Source organism: Eubalaena glacialis, unplaced genomic scaffold, assembly GCF_028564815.1.
Source record: "Eubalaena glacialis isolate mEubGla1 unplaced genomic scaffold, mEubGla1.1.hap2.+ XY scaffold_727, whole genome shotgun sequence".
In the NCBI taxonomy this organism is placed as follows: domain Eukaryota; kingdom Metazoa; phylum Chordata; class Mammalia; order Artiodactyla; family Balaenidae; genus Eubalaena; species Eubalaena glacialis.
In genome coordinates this window covers 1,915-25,875 of record NW_026871624.1, presented here as the reverse complement: position 1 = coordinate 25,875, position 23,961 = coordinate 1,915, and the positions used below count along the sequence as shown (strand labels likewise).

General features: G+C 51.2%; 2 protein-coding genes across 2 annotated transcripts; both read left to right on the top strand.

Annotated features, from left to right (window-relative positions):
- Positions 1-1,752: 1,752 nt before the first annotated feature.
- On the top strand, positions 1,753-8,883 carry LOC133083822 (transcription factor Sp6-like). The gene is made up of 4 exons (XM_061179812.1): positions 1,753-1,763; positions 2,775-2,908; positions 3,584-3,621; positions 7,948-8,883. The coding sequence occupies exons 1-4, from the start codon at positions 1,753-1,755 to the stop codon at positions 8,881-8,883; spliced, it is 1,119 nt and encodes a 372-aa protein (XP_061035795.1).
- Positions 8,884-11,074: 2,191 nt separating this feature from the next.
- Positions 11,075-17,894, top strand: LOC133083829 (transcription factor Sp6-like). Its single transcript, XM_061179821.1, has 4 exons — positions 11,075-11,095; positions 11,786-12,011; positions 12,520-12,632; positions 16,959-17,894. The coding sequence occupies exons 1-4, from the start codon at positions 11,075-11,077 to the stop codon at positions 17,892-17,894; spliced, it is 1,296 nt and encodes a 431-aa protein (XP_061035804.1).
- The last annotated feature ends 6,067 nt before the right edge of the window (positions 17,895-23,961 follow it).

Sequence of the window (23,961 nt, the reverse complement as noted above, 5' to 3'; positions counted from 1 at the left end):
GGAGAGGGAGGGAAAGTGGTGCGGGGGTCAGGGAGCCGGGTCGCTTAGGGGTCTCTTAGTCTCTGGGGCTGGACAGGACGGACGCGTTTGACTGGGCGGGGAGGAGCTGCGCGTGCCCATCAGTTCTCCCCTTCCTCGCTCTTTCACTTCACGCCCCTGGGCTGGGGGGTTGGGGTGGACTACCCCAACGGCGGCTGGAGGGCCGAGGGGATAGGGTGGAGGATACGGCGCGTCCCCGGAGCAGAGAGGAGTGGGGCCGCCCCGGGCGCTGGGGGTAGCTGTCTGGACACGTCGTTAGCGCCTGGGAACCCGGACATAAAAGGGCCTCTGGAGCCGCGCTGCGGCCCGGGTCCCTGTCATCCCCCCTAGAGTGCTTTACCCCGGGGTTTCCGGAGGGAGAGCTGAGATGGGGTAGCAGAGGCTGGGGGTCCCCCTAAGGGAGGAGTTTCTATCTGGCTGGGAGGGTTGTCACCGCAGAAATAATGTCTCTGATGTGCCTCCTTATTAAGCCTTCCAGACCCAGTGTGATGGAGCCACGAGGGAAGAAGGGAAGAGGGCCAGAATGGGCGACAGCTTCCAGCCAGAACTGTGGGGTGGAGGAGGGAGCCAGATGTGGAGGTTGAGCAAGGAAGTCTTCCTCTAAAATGAGAGAAAGGGATTTGGTCAGGGAGTGGAAGTAAGCCCTTCCCTCTCTAGCTCTGATTCAGTCCTTAACTCTTGGTCTTTATAAAAGTAAAGTTCAGTAGTCCACTCTCATCTGTCACCCCAGGCAGGCCTTCAAGGCAGCCAAGAGCCCTTGCTCCAGAACTGATGTAGTTCCTCACCCTTGGTGCCTGGCATTTGCCCTCCCCTGAGGGATGGAAGGAAGAGGGTGACCTCGGTTGGGTGAGGGTAGGTGGGGGTGTCCCAGCAGAGGGACCTCCAGCGGTTCCTGCTCAGAGTGGAGGACTCTGTCCCTGCCTGGCCATCTGCTTGCAGAGAAGCTAAGCCCCACTCTTTCTTTAGCTCGACCCTCCCCTTTCGTGCTGCCTACAAGCCTTGCCCCTCCTGTAGAGTGTGTTAGGAGGCTCCTCCCCATCTCATCTCTTGTGGGGCTCCCCTTCCATATGAGGAAGTTGTCCTGTCACTGGAAGGGGCCTGCCTTCTGAGGTGATGTCCAGGAAGCTGTCCCTGTTCCCTTCTTTAGATGCCAGAAATACGTCCTGATGGTGATCCTGGAGTGGGGAACGTGGGGAGGGGTGAAGCCAGAAGAGGCTGAGCCAGGCAAAAGGAAAAAAGCTGATGGGGGCAGGGTCTGACAGGCCGCAGGAGCCTGGAGCTAGTGGGCTTTCCCAGGCTCCAGGTAGAGGCCTTAAGATTCCCCCCCGACCTCCCGTTTCCCTGCCTTTCTTTCTCCACCCAGAGCCCTGTGCAAGGATTAGTTGTGTATTGATTTTTTAAGTTATAAGCAAAGGGTATTTTATTTAATATTAGGACATGTGTGTTCATGTTGTGTGTACCCATGCATGTGTGTGTTTCTGTGTGTGTGTGTGTTTCTCTACTGAGCCTGGGGTCTCCAGCCAGGGAGACCCCATCTTGTTCACCCCAGCCGAGGTCCTGCAGCCTAGGCCCACAGCATCTCTTCCTTCCTTGGGGATATCAGTCCAAGGACTGGGTGCTATTGGGAAGTGGGGCTGGGATCTGGGTGGGAATATGTTTGTGTAGAAGAGAGCCCTTCTTAAGAGGGATGGGGTGACTCTCCCTGAAGGACGCATGGGCCTGGGGTAGGTTAAGAAGTAATGTCCTTTCTTTATGCTCCCTCTTCCCCTACCTCCTGCTAATCCGACCAGAGGTCCCTTTCCTTGCTGAGAGGGCTGGGGGCAGAAGAGAGTTGGCAGTGCCTGCAGGCTGCCTGGCCAGGTGGATGAGGGGGAGAGAGGGAGGGCGCTGTGGGTGTGAGATGCCGTTTTCCTCCAGCTGAGGAAACCAGCCACCTCTCCCTTTGCCACTAGGACAGCCTTTCCCAGTGACCATCCTCAGGGGAACTCCCAAATGTGCGTTGGGGAGAGGACAGCACGGATATTCCCATGGAGGCCCCGAGCTCTCAGGTGTGCTGGTGAGGGCTTTGGATAGGTTTTCTTTTGCTCCCCTCTTTTATAGATCTAGGTTGCTTGGCTGTCTGCCCCCTTCTAGGCAGCCCCCTAGAGGAGAAATGTAGGATTTTTTTTTCTTTAAGTGCTGTGAACCCATTTTGGGGGGGGGGGGGAGGAGGAGGAAGAAGCAGCCTGTGTTTTTTATGCCATAATAAAGTCATCAACCACACCACTGCTTCATTTGTCTTCCAGCTCCGGTTTCCTTTTTGACTCATGGTCTCTCAGCAGCAAGGACCAGGCTGGCTGCAGGGTGGGGTGGACACTTCTCTTTGATCCTGCAGCCCTGGGCAGCCTCACCTCCCTTTGTTTGGGGGCAGAGCTGAGCTGATTGTTGAAGGGTCTGATCCTGCCCGGAGGTTGTTGATGCAGAAGGAGGGTGGCGCTCCCTCGGGGTTGATAGCTGGGCTGACTGTCCCTCCCTGGTCTTCTCCTGTGGAGATGAAAAGGTTCTAGATATTTCCTTCTTCTTCCACATGGAAGCCCCCTCTTTCGCCTCCCCTGCCAAGAATGCCGGTTCCCTGCCTTCCCAGAGATGGCCAGCCCCTTGGCCCCCTCACCCCACCCTCGTGGGTGTGTGCCTGTCAATCAGGCCTTCTGGCTCTGAGAGAGGTGGGGGTGACTGACAGCGATTTCTCCACCCAGGATGATCCCTATCAGGGACAAGGTGATGAAAGGCAGCCGAGATATCCGATGGGCTCCCGCCCAGCTGAAAAGCATGAGGGAAAGGTTCCTAGTGCAACTCCCAGCTAGAGACCTGCCGCAGTTACACAACCACGGTGTGCACAGAAGTTCCTCACTGGACCCATCGGGCACCCCCGGATATGCACAAATGCACACTTTCCCAGGCTGCTCAAACGCCTGGTGCACAGTTGGTGCCTAACACACGTCAGATGAGTAAAAGCCTCATGGCTCCAGGGCCCCAAACCTAGGAAAGTTGACAGAGGATCAGTTTTTGGCTCCAAGGGGGCAGAGTAGGTTATTACGTTCTTTCACCTTTCCATCCTACATCTTGGCCAAAATTGTCATCTACCCCAGTGGGATTCCTATTTCCCCCCACTCTAACCCTAACCCAATTTCTCAGAGCCAAATCTGGTTCCCAGGCTGGCCCATTCCACCACTTGTTTGGGAGAGTCTGGGGTCACAAAGTTTCTTAAATGGGGGCATCAGAATGATTTAGGGGTTACAGAGGAAAGCAGACCAGTTGAGGGGGCCATACGTTTGTTTCTGTCTGCCTGGGTGGCGGAGGGCCAGGCGTGTTACGGTGACCTCAGGCCCACCCCGCTCCCTGGGGCTCCTCTTTTGTCTTCCTGGTTCTGGGGGACTTAGACCCCAGGAGCCTGGCGAGTCCTCTCCTGCTCTCCCCCATTGCTGCCCCCAGGGCGAGGAGGGCAGCTGTGGGGGCGGCTGGGCCTGTCTGGGCAGGGCTGGGACTGCCCCTCCTCCCCTTGCAGCTCCTCCCGCTGACCTGCATTCTTATCGGGGGCCTTTGGTGCGGCTCTCATGCCTCTCACTCGCTCGCTCTGACCGGCAATGCTGCCTGGCTGCCGCCACTCCCCACCCCCCACCCCCCACCCCCACCCCCCCCCACCCCCCCGCAATGGAGCCCGAGGCCACCTCTGACCCCTCAGTTCTGGCACCCCTGGCAGGACAGTCCTGGAGGGGCTGAGAGGGAGTTCGGGAAATCAAAACATCTGGGCTGACCCCTGGGCAACGTCTCTGAGCCACCCTCTCCTCTCCTGGGAAGTGGGAATAGAATCCCTCTAGGGTGGGTGAGTGAAGTCAGGAATGGGAAAGTGACCGAGGAACCTGCAGCCTGGGGACTGCAGCCTGGGGCTGTGCTGTTCTGCCCGGTCCTGCCCCCAAGCGGGCAGCTGGGGAAGTTCAGGATGTGAACCGGCTTTCAGGCCAGCCACCTCGGGGACTCATGTTTATCACCACACAGTCTTGATGTTTGCTTCCGGAATGACGTCCAATGGCAACCTCCCGACCCCCACCCCGTACATCACACCAGAAGCAGCCTTCACCTCCCATTAATCCTTGTGAGTCTGACTGCTCAGCATCTGAGCAGTGGAGGTTTGAAAAGAATCTCAGGCGCCAAATAGTATTTGGTATTTGGATAAGTATTCTCATTCTTTAAAAAAGAATAAGTATTCTCATTCTTTAAAAAAAAAACTGCCAATCAATAAAAAAGCGAAAAAAGAATATGCTGATCAGCACTATGCCTAGTGTTGTAAACACAAAGACGGGTAAGACAGGACTCCTTTTAGCAACTCATGATCTCACAGGGAAAGTAAACATATAAGCTCAAACCATAACGACAAAGTGCTGTGGAGGCACCATGAAGTAATAAAACTACATTTCTTTTAAAACAGTCGTTTCCTCCTTCTATCCACTCCCCAGCTATTTGTTGATTTTATAAATATTTGAGTTTGCTTTATGTCCACGCGTTGGCTTTAAACATGATAGACGATGCACATAAGCAGGATCTAGTCCATACTTTGAAGGAGTTTCTGCTCAGAGGAAATGGGTTGCAAAAACAGCTATATTTAAAGAAAGAAATGAGTATGGGCAATGAGAGCTATAAGTTGGTATTGGAGCACAAAAGAGGGAAAAAAGACTTCAAATTGGATCAGGGAAGATGTTACTAGAGCAATGCTGTTTAAACGGGACCTCGAAGGGCCATTGGGTATCAATGACGGACATCTTGGGAAGAATAAGCTTGCAACAGGAAAGTGGGAGAAAGGCAAAGCACAGGAAAAATACTCTGAGTACCTGTAGAGTACAAGTGGGAAGAGTAGGAGCTTAGAGCCACATCATCTAGGGCTTTGGAGGCCAAGCCAGGGATACCATGCCAAGCTACCATGTTACCACAGCAGTGCTTTAGCACAAGCATTAGCCTGCAACAGAACCAACCACTTGGAGGGCTTGTGAAAACACAAGCTCCACTCCCATAGTTACTGATTCCAGAGGTCCAGAGTAGGGCTGACTATTCGTATCTTCAAGAAGTTCACAAGTGATGCTGGTATTTGAAGACCACTTCCGGAGAGTTAATCTGGTGATCGCGTGGAGGATGGCTTAGAAAGGGAGAGGGTAGAGATGGAAACACCAGTCAGAAGACAGTTATACCCATCCAGGTGAAATGAGAGACTAAGCTGGAATCAATGGAAATAAGATAGTCAGCTATAGTCAAGAGTAGGTATTTTCGAATAAAAGTCAATATGATAGAAAGTGTAATACTGAATTAAAGCTACATATTAATGAGAGGAGTAACTTCCTTTCAAGTTGTGTGAAAGGGTATCTTTTATTTCTTCTGGTAGTGAATTGGCCTAGAAAAACAGAACTCTACTGGGAAGTGTGTAAATATAAGAATATTCCTTTTAATATTAGAAATTATAATGATATATAGAGATAAAAACTTTGAGCTCATAATCTAGAATTTGATGAGACCACAAAAGGTGGCATCTAATCAATGCTTCTGCTCTCAGGAAAGATTACCTCCAAAATCTATCAAGATCTATAGTTGTATATTTAATTTATGAAGATCCTGAAGGTGAGACTCTTAAGAGAGGTGAAGGCAGGGCTAGGGGCTCTGGAAGGTTCAAATAATAATTCCTAAGGTTTGGAGTTTAGACCAAAGCTTCTTATTTGTTATTATCATTCTAACCTCTACTAGTTATTCCTACTAATTAGATATCTAATAGCTAATTGAGGCAATATTCTCCTTTTCCTTTTCCTAGAGATTTATGCTGCAGTAAAATACAGTCTATCGAAAGACGTACATTTGAACCACTACCTTTTTTGCAGTTTATCTAAGTTACAAATATAACTTCATTATATTTGGAATTTTTGTAAAGCTTAATTTTTTATAAAATTAATTTGTTACTCATTTGGAAATATGATTAAGATTACTACTCAAATTTTGTAGCAAATCCTTTTTGTCTCTAGCAAAGATTAGTGTGAGAAGTATTACACAGATCAGAGTGAATCATTATAGAGCAGTGGCTCTCAACCAGGGTGATTTTGCACGCAGGTGACATTTGGTAGCGTCTGGAGACATTTTTGCTTGTCAGAACTGTATATGCTGCTGGCATCTAGTGGACAGAGGCCAGAGATGCTACTAAACGTCCAACAGTGTACAGGAGAGCCTCCCACAGCAAAGAATTATCCAGCCCAAAATGTCGATAGTGCTGCCTTTCTGGAGAAATAAAGATCACTTAACACAAGTATTTAATGAGCATTTACTATTTTGTATCTAATGCACCACATATATAATCATGAAAGTATAAATCATAATATCTTCCACAGTGAGATTTCTTTAGCGTATGGAGGGAGTAGTGTTGTTATGTTTCATCATATATAAATTAGAATTATTGCCAAAGGATAAATGTTCTGAAAGAATATATATTTTTATTCTTCTTTTGCTTGTGTCTTTTGTTGTAGAAATCTTGGTTGCAATTTACTCACAGAACTGAGCTTTGGAACGTTTCAGGCCTGGCATGGAATGCAGTTTTTACACAAGTTGTAAGTGGAATAGAAGATGAATACATGTAAAAAACTGTGTGTAAAAACACCATGCAGTTCTTGGTTAGCTGGGTGTAAGCCCAGGATGAATTCTGGAAAGTATGTCTTGAGAGCCATTTATTTTTTTTTTTCAAATGAGGAAACTAAGGTACAAAGAGGCCAAGAGACTTGTTTAACTCAAATATATGAATCGCTCTGCTTTCCATAGTACTGATCTTTGGCACGGGCAATAAAAGGCACCAAGCAAAAACACTCAAATTAGCATTGTCATGGAATCCCACTGATGCCTCTCCAATATGCGAATGGTCCATGAAGTTCCACTTTTGAATTTCACTTTGATTCCTGCTCATGTGCAAAGTTCCTAACTGCTTAAAATGTATGCAACACAGAGCTGCAAAGAACTAAGTTTAGCACCGAATTCTTCAGGGAGCAAAAGGTGTGGGTGCTTCCCCAACCATTATTAGCTCTTTTAAATGGTAAAGCAGAAAGAATTCCTGAACACCCACCACAGGGCTCTCCCCAGCCACCCAGAACATTATTTTTCAAAAAGCATATATCTCTGAAGTGAATTATCTGTGGCCAATAGGAAGCTCTGAGGTATGGAAAAAGACGTTGTTTGTGTTCAGCTGTAGTGTGAGAAATATAAAGAAAATACATTGCTGTAGCCTAATTCAATATACTTTCTTTGCTGACTACTCTTCAGTAAGAAGTGTGGGTTTTACACCCCTTCAGCTCAAAAATTCTGTGATTTCTCACGACACAAGCAAATGAGAGTGGGTACGTTCAATGGCCCGAAGGCGATTTTAGACTCAAGGTAAAGAGCTCTTCTACACCTGGCTTTGGAAAAGACTCCCTTACCTGTCTTGTGGTTCAGAAATCCAGTTTCACACAGTTCATTTTGGGTTAATGAAGGTGTTGAGGCTGTGTCTGGAGCTGGATTAGCAATTCCTGCAGATGCCTATCTTTAGCGGCCTCCTTCCTTTCCCTTGTTAGTTTGCTGATGCCTACCTTGGGGAGAGAGCACCGAGGGTCAGTTTTTCTTTTGCCAGCACACCGGAGAGCAGGCTCATGAGGTCCCTTCACCAGGAGGTTTTAGTAGCGTCAGTACAGCGTCTTAAACTCACCGCCTTTCCTAAACATCCCATAACACCAAGAGTTCCTTATAAGAATCAGAGTTTCACTATAGTTATGTAGGCAACACAGGAAAATACATTGTGGAAATCAATCAATCAATCAATCAATCAATCAATCACAGTTTAAAAATTAATGAATTCATTCAAAAACATTCACTGAGTGCCATGCCCACTGTTACTCCTCTCGGGTAACCTGCGAGGACCTGGAAAGCGACAGTCCCTTGGCCCCGGGACCCTCTTCCAAGCTCCTGCAGCCGGACGTGTCACACCATTACGAATCGTGGTTCCGGCCGACACGCCCAGGCACCGAGGAGGGCTCGTGGTGGGACCTTCATCCGGGTACCAGCTGGATGGACCTCCCCCACACTCAGGGCGCGCTGACCTCACCTGGCCACCCCGGGGCGCTTCAGGCTGGCTTGGGGGGCTACGTCGGAGACCACCAGCTTTGTGCCCAGCCGCCCCACCCACACCCGCACCCGCACCACCTCCTCCCAGCCGCCGGAGGGCAGCACCTCCTCGGGCCTCCCGACGGGGCGAAGGCCTTGGAAGCAGCCGCCCCGGAATCCCAGGGGCTGGATACCAGTCTGGATGGGGCGGCCCGGCCCAAAGGCTCCCGGCGGTCAGCGCCCCGCAGCTCAGGCCAGACCGTGTGCCGCTGCCCCAACTGCCTGGAGGCGGAGCGACTGGGGGCTCCGTGCGGGCCCGATGGGGGCAAGAAGAAGCATTTGCACAATTGCCACATCCCGGGCTGTGGGAAAGCCTACGCCAAGACATCGCACCTGAAGGCACACTTGCGCTGGCACAGCGGCGACCGCCCCTTCGTGTGCAACTGGCTCTTCTGCGGCAAGCGCTTCACGCGCTCCGACGAGCTGCAGCGCCGCCTCCAGACCCACACCGGCACCAAGAAGTTCCCCTGCGCAGTCTGCAGCCGAGTCTTCATGCGCAGCGACCACCTGGCCAAACACATGAAAACCCACGAGGGCGCCAAAGAGGAGGCTGCCGGGGCGGCGGCGGGAGAGGGCAAGGCCGGCGGAGCGGAGCCCCCCGGGGGCAAAGGCAAGCGCGAGGCCGAGGGCAGCGCGGCTCCCTGCAGCTGAGCTCCTCGTCCCGCCTCCCCGTCCCGCCTCCCCGTTGGTCTCCCCTGGGGCCATCAGCAGAGAGCCCTCTGGCCTGATGCCCTTGGGGGGGGGGTGGCTTGAGTAAGAGAAGGTGGTTATTTATGGAGAGGGAGGGAAAGTGGTGCGGGGGTCAGGGAGCCGGGTCGCTTAGGGGTCTCTTAGTCTCTGGGGCTGGACAGGACGGACGCGTTTGACTGGGCGGGGAGGAGCTGCGCGTGCCCATCAGTTCTCCCCTTCCTCGCTCTTTCACTTCACGCCCCTGGGCTGGGGGGTTGGGGTGGACTACCCCAACGGCGGCTGGAGGGCCGAGGGGATAGGGTGGAGGATACGGCGCGTCCCCGGAGCAGAGAGGAGTGGGGCCGCCCCGGGCGCTGGGGGTAGCTGTCTGGACACGTCGTTAGCGCCTGGGAACCCGGACATAAAAGGGCCTCTGGAGCCGCGCTGCGGCCCGGGTCCCTGTCATCCCCCCTAGAGTGCTTTACCCCGGGGTTTCCGGAGGGAGAGCTGAGATGGGGTAGCAGAGGCTGGGGGTCCCCCTAAGGGAGGAGTTTCTATCTGGCTGGGAGGGTTGTCACCGCAGAAATAATGTCTCTGATGTGCCTCCTTATTAAGCCTTCCAGACCCAGTGTGATGGAGCCACGAGGGAAGAAGGGAAGAGGGCCAGAATGGGCGACAGCTTCCAGCCAGAACTGTGGGGTGGAGGAGGGAGCCAGATGTGGAGGTTGAGCAAGGAAGTCTTCCTCTAAAATGAGAGAAAGGGATTTGGTCAGGGAGTGGAAGTAAGCCCTTCCCTCTCTAGCTCTGATTCAGTCCTTAACTCTTGGTCTTTATAAAAGTAAAGTTCAGTAGTCCACTCTCATCTGTCACCCCAGGCAGGCCTTCAAGGCAGCCAAGAGCCCTTGCTCCAGAACTGATGTAGTTCCTCACCCTTGGTGCCTGGCATTTGCCCTCCCCTGAGGGATGGAAGGAAGAGGGTGACCTCGGTTGGGTGAGGGTAGGTGGGGGTGTCCCAGCAGAGGGACCTCCAGCGGTTCCTGCTCAGAGTGGAGGACTCTGTCCCTGCCTGGCCATCTGCTTGCAGAGAAGCTAAGCCCCACTCTTTCTTTAGCTCGACCCTCCCCTTTCGTGCTGCCTACAAGCCTTGCCCCTCCTGTAGAGTGTGTTAGGAGGCTCCTCCCCATCTCATCTCTTGTGGGGCTCCCCTTCCATATGAGGAAGTTGTCCTGTCACTGGAAGGGGCCTGCCTTCTGAGGTGATGTCCAGGAAGCTGTCCCTGTTCCCTTCTTTAGATGCCAGAAATACGTCCTGATGGTGATCCTGGAGTGGGGAACGTGGGGAGGGGTGAAGCCAGAAGAGGCTGAGCCAGGCAAAAGGAAAAAAGCTGATGGGGGCAGGGTCTGACAGGCCGCAGGAGCCTGGAGCTAGTGGGCTTTCCCAGGCTCCAGGTAGAGGCCTTAAGATTCCCCCCCGACCTCCCGTTTCCCTGCCTTTCTTTCTCCACCCAGAGCCCTGTGCAAGGATTAGTTGTGTATTGATTTTTTAAGTTATAAGCAAAGGGTATTTTATTTAATATTAGGACATGTGTGTTCATGTTGTGTGTACCCATGCATGTGTGTGTTTCTGTGTGTGTGTGTGTTTCTCTACTGAGCCTGGGGTCTCCAGCCAGGGAGACCCCATCTTGTTCACCCCAGCCGAGGTCCTGCAGCCTAGGCCCACAGCATCTCTTCCTTCCTTGGGGATATCAGTCCAAGGACTGGGTGCTATTGGGAAGTGGGGCTGGGATCTGGGTGGGAATATGTTTGTGTAGAAGAGAGCCCTTCTTAAGAGGGATGGGGTGACTCTCCCTGAAGGACGCATGGGCCTGGGGTAGGTTAAGAAGTAATGTCCTTTCTTTATGCTCCCTCTTCCCCTACCTCCTGCTAATCCGACCAGAGGTCCCCTTTCCTTGCTGAGAGGGCTGGGGGCAGAAGAGAGTTGGCAGTGCCTGCAGGCTGCCTGGCCAGGTGGATGAGGGGGAGAGAGGGAGGGCGCTGTGGGTGTGAGATGCCGTTTTCCTCCAGCTGAGGAAACCAGCCACCTCTCCCTTTGCCACTAGGACAGCCTTTCCCAGTGACCATCCTCAGGGGAACTCCCAAATGTGCGTTGGGGAGAGGACAGCACGGATATTCCCATGGAGGCCCCGAGCTCTCAGGTGTGCTGGTGAGGGCTTTGGATAGGTTTTCTTTTGCTCCCCTCTTTTATAGATCTAGGTTGCTTGGCTGTCTGCCCCCTTCTAGGCAGCCCCCTAGAGGAGAAATGTAGGATTTTTTTTTCTTTAAGTGCTGTGAACCCATTTTGGGGGGGGGGGGGGAGGAGGAGGAAGAAGCAGCCTGTGTTTTTTATGCCATAATAAAGTCATCAACCACACCACTGCCATCATTTTGTCTTCCAGCTCCGGTTTCCTTTTTGACTCATGGTCTCTCAGCAAGCAAGGACCAGGCTGGCTGCAGGGTGGGGTGGACACTTCTCTTTGATCCTGCAGCCCTGGGCAGCCTCACCTCCCTTTGTTTGGGGGCAGAGCTGAGCTGATTGTTGAAGGGTCTGATCCTGCCCGGAGGTTGTTGATGCAGAAGGAGGGTGGCGCTCCCTCGGGGTTGATAGCTGGGCTGACTGTCCCTCCCTGGTCTTCTCCTGTGGAGATGAAAAGGTTCTAGATATTTCCTTCTTCTTCCACATGGAAGCCCCTCTTTCGCCTCCCCTGCCAAGAATGCCGGTTCCCTGCCTTCCCAGAGATGGCCAGCCCCTTGGCCCCCTCACCCCACCCTCGTGGGTGTGTGCCTGTCAATCAGGCCTTCTGGCTCTGAGAGAGGTGGGGGTGACTGACAGCGATTTCTCCACCCAGGATGATCCCTATCAGGACAAGGTGATGAAAGGCAGCCGAGATATCCGATGGGCTCCCGCCCAGCTGAAAAGCATGAGGGAAAGGTTCCTAGTGCAACTCCCAGCTAGAGACCTGCCGCAGTTACACAACCCACGGTGTGCACAGAAGTTCCTCACTGGACCCATCGGGCACCCCCGGATATGCACAAATGCACACTTTCCCAGGCTGCTCAAACGCCTGGTGCACAGTTGGTGCCTAACACACGTCAGATGAGTAAAAGCCTCATGGCTCCAGGGCCCCAAACCTAGGAAAGTTGACAGAGGATCAGTTTTTGGCTCCAAGGGGGCAGAGTAGGTTATTACGTTCTTTCACCTTTCCATCCTACATCTTGGCCAAAATTGTCATCTACCCCAGTGGATTCCTATTTCCCCCCACTCTAACCCTAACCCAATTTCTCAGAGCCAAATCTGGTTCCCAGGCTGGCCCATTCCACCACTTGTTTGGGAGAGTCTGGGGTCACAAAGTTTCTTAAATGGGGGCATCAGAATGATTTAGGGGTTACAGAGGAAAGCAGACCAGTTGAGGGGCCATACGTTTGTTTCTGTCTGCCTGGGTGGCGGAGGGCCAGGCGTGTTACGGTGACCTCAGGCCCACCCCGCTCCCTGGGGCTCCTCTTTTGTCTTCCTGGTTCTGGGGGACTTAGACCCCAGGAGCCTGGCGAGTCCTCTCCTGCTCTCCCCCATTGCTGACCCCAGGGCGAGGAGGGCAGCTGTGGGGGCGGCTGGGCCTGTCTGGGCAGGGCTGGGACTGCCCCTCCTCCCCCTTGCAGCTCCTCCCGCTGACCCTGCATTCTTATCGGGGGCCTTTGGTGCGGCTCTCATGCCTCTCACTCGCTCGCTCTGACCGGCAATGCTGCCTGGCTGCCGCCACTCCCCACCCCCCACCCCCCACCCCCACCCCCCCCACCCCCCCGCAATGGAGCCCGAGGCCACCTCTGACCCCTCAGTTCTGGCACCCCTGGCAGGACAGTCCTGGAGGGGCTGAGAGGGAGTTCGGGAAATCAAAACATCTGGGCTGACCCCTGGGCAACGTCTCTGAGCCACCCTCTCCTCTCCTGGGAAGTGGGAATAGAATCCCTCTAGGGTGGGTGAGTGAAGTCAGGATGGGAAAGTGACCGAGGAACCTGCAGCCTGGGGACTGCAGCCTGGGGCTGTGCTGTTCTGCCCGGTCCTGCCCCCAAGCGGGCAGCTGGGAAGTTCAGGATGTGAACCGGCTTTCAGGCAGCCACCTCGGGGACTCATGTTTATCACCACACAGTCTTGATGTTTGCTTCCGGAATGGACGTCCAATGGCAACCTCCCGACCCCCACCCCGTACATCACACCAGAAGCAGCCTTCACCTCCCATTAATCCTTGTGAGTCTGACTGCTCAGCATCTGAGCAGTGGAGGTTTGAAAAAGAATCTCAGGCGCCAATAGTATTTGGTATTTGGATAAGTATTCTCATTCTTTAAAAAAGAATAAGTATTCTCATTCTTTAAAAAAAAACTGCCAATCAATAAAAAAGCGAAAAAAGAATATGCTGATCAGCACTATGCCTAGTGTTGTAAACACAAAGACGGGTAAGACAGGACTCCTTTTAGCAACTCATGATCTCACAGGGAAAGTAAACATATAAGCTCAAACCATAACGACAAAGTGCTGTGGAGGCACCATGAAGTAATAAAACTACATTTCTTTTAAAACAGTCGTTTCCTCCTTCTATCCACTCCCCAGCTATGTGTTGATTTTATAAATATTTGAGTTTGCTTTATGTCCACGCGTTGGCTTTAAACATGATAGACGATGCACATAAGCAGGATCTAGTCCATACTTTGAAGGAGTTTCTGCTCAGAGGAAATGGGTTGCAAAAACAGCTATATTTAAAGAAAGAAATGAGTATGGGCAATGAGAGCTATAAGTTGGTATTGGAGCACAAAAGAGGGAAAAAAGACTTCAAATTGGATCAGGGAAGATGTTACTAGAGCAATGCTGTTTAAACGGGACCTCGAAGGGCCATTGGGTATCAATGACGGACATCTTGGGAAGAATAAGCTTGCAACAGGAAAGTGGGAGAAAGGCAAAGCACAGGAAAAATACTCTGAGTACCTGTAGAGTACAAGTGGGAAGAGTAGGAGCTTAGAGCCACATCATCTAGGGCTTTGGAGGCCAAGCCAGGGATACCATGCCAAGCTACCATGTTACCACAGCAGTGCTTTAGCACAAGCATTAGCCTGCAACAGAACCAACCACTTGGAGGGCTTGTGAAAACACAAGCTCCACTCCCATAGTTACTGATTCCAGAGGTCCAGAGTAGGGCTGACTATTCGTATCTTCAAGAAGTTCACAAGTGATGCTGGTATTTGAAGACCACTTCCGGAGAGTTAATCTGGTGATCGCGTGGAGGATGGCTTAGAAAGGGAGAGGGTAGAGATGGAAACACCAGTCAGAAGACAGTTATACCCATCCAGGTGAAATGAGAGACTAAGCTGGAATCAATGGAAATAAGATAGTCAGCTATAGTCAAGAGTAGGTATTTTCGAATAAAAGTCAATATGATAGAAAGTGTAATACTGAATTAAAGCTACATATTAATGAGAGGAGTAACTTCCTTTCAAGTTGTGTGAAAGGGTATCTTTTATTTCTTCTGGTAGTGAATTGGCCTAGAAAAACAGAACTCTACTGGGAAGTGTGTAAATATAAGAATATTCCTTTTAATATTAGAAATTATAATGATATATAGAGATAAAAACTTTGAGCTCATAATCTAGAATTTGATGAGACCACAAAAGGTGGCATCTAATCAATGCTTCTGCTCTCAGGAAAGATTACCTCCAAAATCTATCAAGATCTATAGTTGTATATTTAATTTATGAAGATCCTGAAGGTGAGACTCTTAAGAGAGGTGAAGGCAGGGCTAGGGGCTCTGGAAGGTTCAAATAATAATTCCTAAGGTTTGGAGTTTAGACCAAAGCTTCTTATTTGTTATTATCATTCTAACCTCTACTAGTTATTCCTACTAATTAGATATCTAATAGCTAATTGAGGCAATATTCTCCTTTTCCTTTTCCTAGAGATTTATGCTGCAGTAAAATACAGTCTATCGAAAGACGTACATTTGAACCACTACCTTTTTTGCAGTTTATCTAAGTTACAAATATAACTTCATTATATTTGGAATTTTTGTAAAGCTTAATTTTTTATAAAATTAATTTGTTACTCATTTGGAAATATGATTAAGATTACTACTCAAATTTTGTAGCAAATCCTTTTTGTCTCTAGCAAAGATTAGTGTGAGAAGTATTACACAGATCAGAGTGAATCATTATAGAGCAGTGGCTCTCAACCAGGGTGATTTTGCACGCAGGTGACATTTGGTAGCGTCTGGAGACATTTTTGCTTGTCAGAACTGTATATGCTGCTGGCATCTAGTGGACAGAGGCCAGAGATGCTACTAAACGTCCAACAGTGTACAGGAAGGAGAGCCTCCCACAGCAAAGAATTATCCAGCCCAAAATGTCGATAGTGCTGCCTTTCTGGAGAAATAAAGATCACTTAACACAAGTATTTAATGAGCATTTACTATTTTGTATCTAATGCACCACATATATAATCATGAAAGTATAAATCATAATATCTTCCACAGTGAGATTTCTTTAGCGTATGGAGGGAGTAGTGTTGTTATGTTTCATCATATATAAATTAGAATTATTGCCAAAGGATAAATGTTCTGAAAGAATATATATTTTTATTCTTCTTTTGCTTGTGTCTTTTGTTGTAGAAATCTTGGTTGCAATTTACTCACAGAACTGAGCTTTGGAACGTTTCAGGCCTGGCATGGAATGCAGTTTTTACACAAGTTGTAAGTGGAATAGAAGATGAATACATGTAAAAAACTGTGTGTAAAAACACCATGCAGTTCTTGGTTAGCTGGGTGTAAGCCCAGGATGAATTCTGGAAAGTATGTCTTGAGAGCCATTTATTTTTTTTTTTCAAATGAGGAAACTAAGGTACAAAGAGGCCAAGAGACTTGTTTAACTCAAATATATGAATCGCTCTGCTTTCCATAGTACTGATCTTTGGCACGGGCAATAAAAGGCACCAAGCAAAAACACTCAAATTAGCATTGTCATGGAATCCCACTGATGCCTCTCCAATATGCGAATGGTCCATGAAGTTCCACTTTTGAATTTCACTTTGATTCCTGCTCATGTGCAAAGTTCCTAACTGCTTAAAATGTATGCAACACAGAGCTGCAAAGAACTAAGTTTAGCACCGAATTCTTCAGGGAGCAAAAGGTGTGGGTGCTTCCCCAACCATTATTAGCTCTTTTAAATGGTAAAGCAGAAAGAATTCCTGAACACCCACCACAGGGCTCTCCCCAGCCACCCAGAACATTATTTTTCAAAAAGCATATATCTCTGAAGTGAATTATCTGTGGCCAATAGGAAGCTCTGAGGTATGGAAAAAGACGTTGTTTGTGTTCAGCTGTAGTGTGAGAAATATAAAGAAAATACATTGCTGTAGCCTAATTCAATATACTTTCTTTGCTGACTACTCTTCAGTAAGAAGTGTGGGTTTTACACCCCTTCAGCTCAAAAATTCTGTGATTTCTCACGACACAAGCAAATGAGAGTGGGTACGTTCAATGGCCCGAAGGCGATTTTAGACTCAAGGTAAAGAGCTCTTCTACACCTGGCTTTGGAAAAGACTCCCTTACCTGTCTTGTGGTTCAGAAATCCAGTTTCACACAGTTCATTTTGGGTTAATGAAGGTGTTGAGGCTGTGTCTGGAGCTGGATTAGCAATTCCTGCAGATGCCTATCTTTAGCGGCCTCCTTCCTTTCCCTTGTTAGTTTGCTGATGCCTACCTTGGGGAGAGAGCACCGAGGGTCAGTTTTTCTTTTGCCAGCACACCGGAGAGCAGGCTCATGAGGTCCCTTCACCAGGAGGTTTTAGTAGCGTCAGTACAGCGTCTTAAACTCACCGCCTTTCCTAAACATCCCATAACACCAAGAGTTCCTTATAAGAATCAGAGTTTCACTATAGTTATGTAGGCAACACAGGAAAATACATTGTGGAAATCAATCAATCAATCAATCAATCAATCAATCACAGTTTAAAAATTAATGAATTCATTCAAAAACATTCACTGAGTGCCATGCCCACTGTTACTCCTCTCGGGTAACCTGCGAGGACCTGGAAAGCGACAGTCCCTTGGCCCCGGGACCCTCTTCCAAGCTCCTGCAGCCGGACGTGTCACACCATTACGAATCGTGGTTCCGGCCGACACGCCCAGGCACCGAGGAGGGCTCGTGGTGGGACCTTCATCCGGGTACCAGCTGGATGGACCTCCCCCACACTCAGGGCGCGCTGACCTCACCTGGCCACCCCGGGGCGCTTCAGGCTGGCTTGGGGGGCTACGTCGGAGACCACCAGCTTTGTGCCCAGCCGCCCCACCCACACCCGCACCCGCACCACCTCCTCCCAGCCGCCGGAGGGCAGCACCTCCTCGGGCCTCCCGACGGGGCGAAGGCCTTGGAAGCAGCCGCCCCGGAATCCCAGGGGCTGGATACCAGTCTGGATGGGGCGGCCCGGCCCAAAGGCTCCCGGCGGTCAGCGCCCCGCAGCTCAGGCCAGACCGTGTGCCGCTGCCCCAACTGCCTGGAGGCGGAGCGACTGGGGGCTCCGTGCGGGCCCGATGGGGGCAAGAAGAAGCATTTGCACAATTGCCACATCCCGGGCTGTGGGAAAGCCTACGCCAAGACATCGCACCTGAAGGCACACTTGCGCTGGCACAGCGGCGACCGCCCCTTCGTGTGCAACTGGCTCTTCTGCGGCAAGCGCTTCACGCGCTCCGACGAGCTGCAGCGCCGCCTCCAGACCCACACCGGCACCAAGAAGTTCCCCTGCGCAGTCTGCAGCCGAGTCTTCATGCGCAGCGACCACCTGGCCAAACACATGAAAACCCACGAGGGCGCCAAAGAGGAGGCTGCCGGGGCGGCGGCGGGAGAGGGCAAGGCCGGCGGAGCGGAGCCCCCCGGGGGCAAAGGCAAGCGCGAGGCCGAGGGCAGCGCGGCTCCCTGCAGCTGAGCTCCTCGTCCCGCCTCCCCGTCCCGCCTCCCCGTTGGTCTCCCCTGGGGCCATCAGCAGAGAGCCCTCTGGCCTGATGCCCTTGGGGGGGGGTGGCTTGAGTAAGAGAAGGTGGTTATTTATGGAGAGGGAGGGAAAGTGGTGCGGGGGTCAGGGAGCCGGGTCGCTTAGGGGTCTCTTAGTCTCTGGGGCTGGACAGGACGGACGCGTTTGACTGGGCGGGGAGGAGCTGCGCGTGCCCATCAGTTCTCCCCTTCCTCGCTCTTTCACTTCACGCCCCTGGGCTGGGGGGTTGGGGTGGACTACCCCAACGGCGGCTGGAGGGCCGAGGGGATAGGGTGGAGGATACGGCGCGTCCCCGGAGCAGAGAGGAGTGGGGCCGCCCCGGGCGCTGGGGGTAGCTGTCTGGACACGTCGTTAGCGCCTGGGAACCCGGACATAAAAGGGCCTCTGGAGCCGCGCTGCGGCCCGGGTCCCTGTCATCCCCCCTAGAGTGCTTTACCCCGGGGTTTCCGGAGGGAGAGCTGAGATGGGGTAGCAGAGGCTGGGGGTCCCCCTAAGGGAGGAGTTTCTATCTGGCTGGGAGGGTTGTCACCGCAGAAATAATGTCTCTGATGTGCCTCCTTATTAAGCCTTCCAGACCCAGTGTGATGGAGCCACGAGGGAAGAAGGGAAGAGGGCCAGAATGGGCGACAGCTTCCAGCCAGAACTGTGGGGTGGAGGAGGGAGCCAGATGTGGAGGTTGAGCAAGGAAGTCTTCCTCTAAAATGAGAGAAAGGGATTTGGTCAGGGAGTGGAAGTAAGCCCTTCCCTCTCTAGCTCTGATTCAGTCCTTAACTCTTGGTCTTTATAAAAGTAAAGTTCAGTAGTCCACTCTCATCTGTCACCCCAGGCAGGCCTTCAAGGCAGCCAAGAGCCCTTGCTCCAGAACTGATGTAGTTCCTCACCCTTGGTGCCTGGCATTTGCCCTCCCCTGAGGGATGGAAGGAAGAGGGTGACCTCGGTTGGGTGAGGGTAGGTGGGGGTGTCCCAGCAGAGGGACCTCCAGCGGTTCCTGCTCAGAGTGGAGGACTCTGTCCCTGCCTGGCCATCTGCTTGCAGAGAAGCTAAGCCCCACTCTTTCTTTAGCTCGACCCTCCCCTTTCGTGCTGCCTACAAGCCTTGCCCCTCCTGTAGAGTGTGTTAGGAGGCTCCTCCCCATCTCATCTCTTGTGGGGCTCCCCTTCCATATGAGGAAGTTGTCCTGTCACTGGAAGGGGCCTGCCTTCTGAGGTGATGTCCAGGAAGCTGTCCCTGTTCCCTTCTTTAGATGCCAGAAATACGTCCTGATGGTGATCCTGGAGTGGGGAACGTGGGGAGGGGTGAAGCCAGAAGAGGCTGAGCCAGGCAAAAGGAAAAAAGCTGATGGGGGCAGGGTCTGACAGGCCGCAGGAGCCTGGAGCTAGTGGGCTTTCCCAGGCTCCAGGTAGAGACCTTAAGATTCCCCCCGACCTCCCGTTTCCCTGCCTTTCTTTCTCCACCCAGAGCCCTGTGCAAGGATTAGTTGTGTATTGATTTTTTAAGTTATAAGCAAAGGGTATTTTATTTAATATTAGGACATGTGTGTTCATGTTGTGTGTACCCATGCATGTGTGTGTTTCTGTGTGTGTGTGTGTGTGTGTTTCTCTACTGAGCCTGGGGTCTCCAGCCAGGGAGACCCCATCTTGTTCACCCCAGCCGAGGTCCTGGAGCCTAGGCCCACGGCATCTCTTCCTTCCTTGGGGATATCAGTCCAAGGACTGGGTGCTATTGGGAAGTGGGGCTGGGATCTGGGTGGGAATATGTTTGTGTAGAAGAGAGCCCTTCTTAAGAGGGATGGGGTGACTCTCCCTGAAGGACGCATGGGCCTGGGGTAGGTTAAGAAGTAATGTCCTTTCTTTATGCTCCCTCTTCCCCTACCTCCTGCTAATCCGACCAGAGGTCCCTTTCCTTGCTGAGAGGGCTGGGGGCAGAAGAGAGTTGGCAGTGCCTGCAGGTTGCCTGGCCAGGTGGATGAGGGGGAGAGAGGGAGGGCGCTGTGGGTGTGAGATGCCGTTTTCCTCCAGCTGAGGAAACCAGCCACCTCTCCCTTTGCCACTAGGACAGCCTTTCCCAGTGACCATCCTCAGGGGAACTCCCAAATGTGCGTTGGGGAGAGGACAGCACGGATATTCCCATGGAGGCCCCGAGCTCTCAGGTGTGCTGGTGAGGGCTTTGGATAGGTTTTCTTTTGCTCCCCTCTTTTATAGATCTAGGTTGCTTGGCTGTCTGCCCCCTTCTAGGCAGCCCCCTAGAGGAGAAATGTAGGATTTTTTTTTCTTTAAGTGCTGTGAACCCATTTTGGGGGGGGGGGAGGAGGAGGAAGAAGCAGCCTGTGTTTTTTATGCCATAATAAAGTCATCAACCACACCACTGCTTCATTTGTCTTCCAGCTCCGGTTTCCTTTTTGACTCATGGTCTCTCAGCAGCAAGGACCAGGCTGGCTGCAGGGTGGGGTGGACACTTCTCTTTGATCCTGCAGCCCTGGGCAGCCTCACCTCCCTTTGTTTGGGGGCAGAGCTGAGCTGATTGTTGAAGGGTCTGATCCTGCCCGGAGGTTGTTGATGCAGAAGGAGGGTGGCGCTCCCTCGGGGTTGATAGCTGGGCTGACTGTCCCTCCCTGGTCTTCTCCTGTGGAGATGAAAAGGTTCTAGATATTTCCTTCTTCTTCCACATGGAAGCCCCCTCTTTCGCCTCCCCTGCCAAGAATGCCGGTTCCCTGCCTTCCCAGAGATGGCCAGCCCCTTGGCCCCCTCACCCCACCCTCGTGGGTGTGTGCCTGTCAATCAGGCCTTCTGGCTCTGAGAGAGGTGGGGGTGACTGACAGCGATTTCTCCACCCAGGATGATCCCTATCAGGGACAAGGTGATGAAAGGCAGCCGAGATATCCGATGGGCTCCCGCCCAGCTGAAAAGCATGAGGGAAAGGTTCCTAGTGCAACTCCCAGCTAGAGACCTGCCGCAGTTACACAACCACGGTGTGCACAGAAGTTCCTCACTGGACCCATCGGGCACCCCCGGATATGCACAAATGCACACTTTCCCAGGCTGCTCAAACGCCTGGTGCACAGTTGGTGCCTAACACACGTCAGATGAGTAAAAGCCTCATGGCTCCAGGGCCCCAAACCTAGGAAAGTTGACAGAGGATCAGTTTTTGGCTCCAAGGGGGCAGAGTAGGTTATTACGTTCTTTCACCTTTCCATCCTACATCTTGGCCAAAATTGTCATCTACCCCAGTGGGATTCCTATTTCCCCCCACTCTAACCCTAACCCAATTTCTCAGAGCCAAATCTGGTTCCCAGGCTGGCCCATTCCACCACTTGTTTGGGAGAGTCTGGGGTCACAAAGTTTCTTAAATGGGGGCATCAGAATGATTTAGGGGTTACAGAGGAAAGCAGACCAGTTGAGGGGGCCATACGTTTGTTTCTGTCTGCCTGGGTGGCGGAGGGCCAGGCGTGTTACGGTGACCTCAGGCCCACCCCGCTCCCTGGGGCTCCTCTTTTGTCTTCCTGGTTCTGGGGGACTTAGACCCCAGGAGCCTGGCGAGTCCTCTCCTGCTCTCCCCCATTGCTGCCCCCAGGGCGAGGAGGGCAGCTGTGGGGGCGGCTGGGCCTGTCTGGGCAGGGCTGGGACTGCCCCTCCTCCCCTTGCAGCTCCTCCCGCTGACCTGCATTCTTATCGGGGGCCTTTGGTGCGGCTCTCATGCCTCTCACTCGCTCGCTCTGACCGGCAATGCTTCCTGGCTGCCGCCACTCCCCACCCCCCACCCCCCACCCCCACCCCCCCCGCAATGGAGCCCGAGGCCACCTCTGACCCCTCAGTTCTGGCACCCCTGGCAGGACAGTCCTGGAGGGGCTGAGAGGGAGTTCGGGAAATCAAAACATCTGGGCTGACCCCTGGGCAACGTCTCTGAGCCACCCTCTCCTCTCCTGGGAAGTGGGAATAGAATCCCTCTAGGGTGGGTGAGTGAAGTCAGGAATGGGAAAGTGACCGAGGAACCTGCAGCCTGGGGACTGCAGCCTGGGGCTGTGCTGTTCTGCCCGGTCCTGCCCCCAAGCGGGCAGCTGGGGAAGTTCAGGATGTGAACCGGCTTTCAGGCCAGCCACCTCGGGGACTCATGTTTATCACCACACAGTCTTGATGTTTGCTTCCGGAATGACGTCCAATGGCAACCTCCCGACCCCCACCCCGTACATCACACCAGAAGCAGCCTTCACCTCCCATTAATCCTTGTGAGTCTGACTGCTCAGCATCTGAGCAGTGGAGGTTTGAAAAGAATCTCAGGCGCCAAATAGTATTTGGTATTTGGATAAGTATTCTCATTCTTTAAAAAAGAATAAGTATTCTCATTCTTTAAAAAAAAAACTGCCAATCAATAAAAAAGCGAAAAAAGAATATGCTGATCAGCACTATGCCTAGTGTTGTAAACACAAAGACGGGTAAGACAGGACTCCTTTTAGCAACTCATGATCTCACAGGGAAAGTAAACATATAAGCTCAAACCATAACGACAAAGTGCTGTGGAGGCACCATGAAGTAATAAAACTACATTTCTTTTAAAACAGTCGTTTCCTCCTTCTATCCACTCCCCAGCTATTTGTTGATTTTATAAATATTTGAGTTTGCTTTATGTCCACGCGTTGGCTTTAAACATGATAGACGATGCACATAAGCAGGATCTAGTCCATACTTTGAAGGAGTTTCTGCTCAGAGGAAATGGGTTGCAAAAACAGCTATATTTAAAGAAAGAAATGAGTATGGGCAATGAGAGCTATAAGTTGGTATTGGAGCACAAAAGAGGGAAAAAAGACTTCAAATTGGATCAGGGAAGATGTTACTAGAGCAATGCTGTTTAAACGGGACCTCGAAGGGCCATTGGGTATCAATGACGGACATCTTGGGAAGAATAAGCTTGCAACAGGAAAGTGGGAGAAAGGCAAAGCACAGGAAAAATACTCTGAGTACCTGTAGAGTACAAGTGGGAAGAGTAGGAGCTTAGAGCCACATCATCTAGGGCTTTGGAGGCCAAGCCAGGGATACCATGCCAAGCTACCATGTTACCACAGCAGTGCTTTAGCACAAGCATTAGCCTGCAACAGAACCAACCACTTGGAGGGCTTGTGAAAACACAAGCTCCACTCCCATAGTTACTGATTCCAGAGGTCCAGAGTAGGGCTGACTATTCGTATCTTCAAGAAGTTCACAAGTGATGCTGGTATTTGAAGACCACTTCCGGAGAGTTAATCTGGTGATCGCGTGGAGGATGGCTTAGAAAGGGAGAGGGTAGAGATGGAAACACCAGTCAGAAGACAGTTATACCCATCCAGGTGAAATGAGAGACTAAGCTGGAATCAATGGAAATAAGATAGTCAGCTATAGTCAAGAGTAGGTATTTTCGAATAAAAGTCAATATGATAGAAAGTGTAATACTGAATTAAAGCTACATATTAATGAGAGGAGTAACTTCCTTTCAAGTTGTGTGAAAGGGTATCTTTTATTTCTTCTGGTAGTGAATTGGCCTAGAAAAACAGAACTCTACTGGGAAGTGTGTAAATATAAGAATATTCCTTTTAATATTAGAAATTATAATGATATATAGAGATAAAAACTTTGAGCTCATAATCTAGAATTTGATGAGACCACAAAAGGTGGCATCTAATCAATGCTTCTGCTCTCAGGAAAGATTACCTCCAAAATCTATCAAGATCTATAGTTGTATATTTAATTTATGAAGATCCTGAAGGTGAGACTCTTAAGAGAGGTGAAGGCAGGGCTAGGGGCTCTGGAAGGTTCAAATAATAATTCCTAAGGTTTGGAGTTTAGACCAAAGCTTCTTATTTGTTATTATCATTCTAACCTCTACTAGTTATTCCTACTAATTAGATATCTAATAGCTAATTGAGGCAATATTCTCCTTTTCCTTTTCCTAGAGATTTATGCTGCAGTAAAATACAGTCTATCGAAAGACGTACATTTGAACCACTACCTTTTTTGCAGTTTATCTAAGTTAC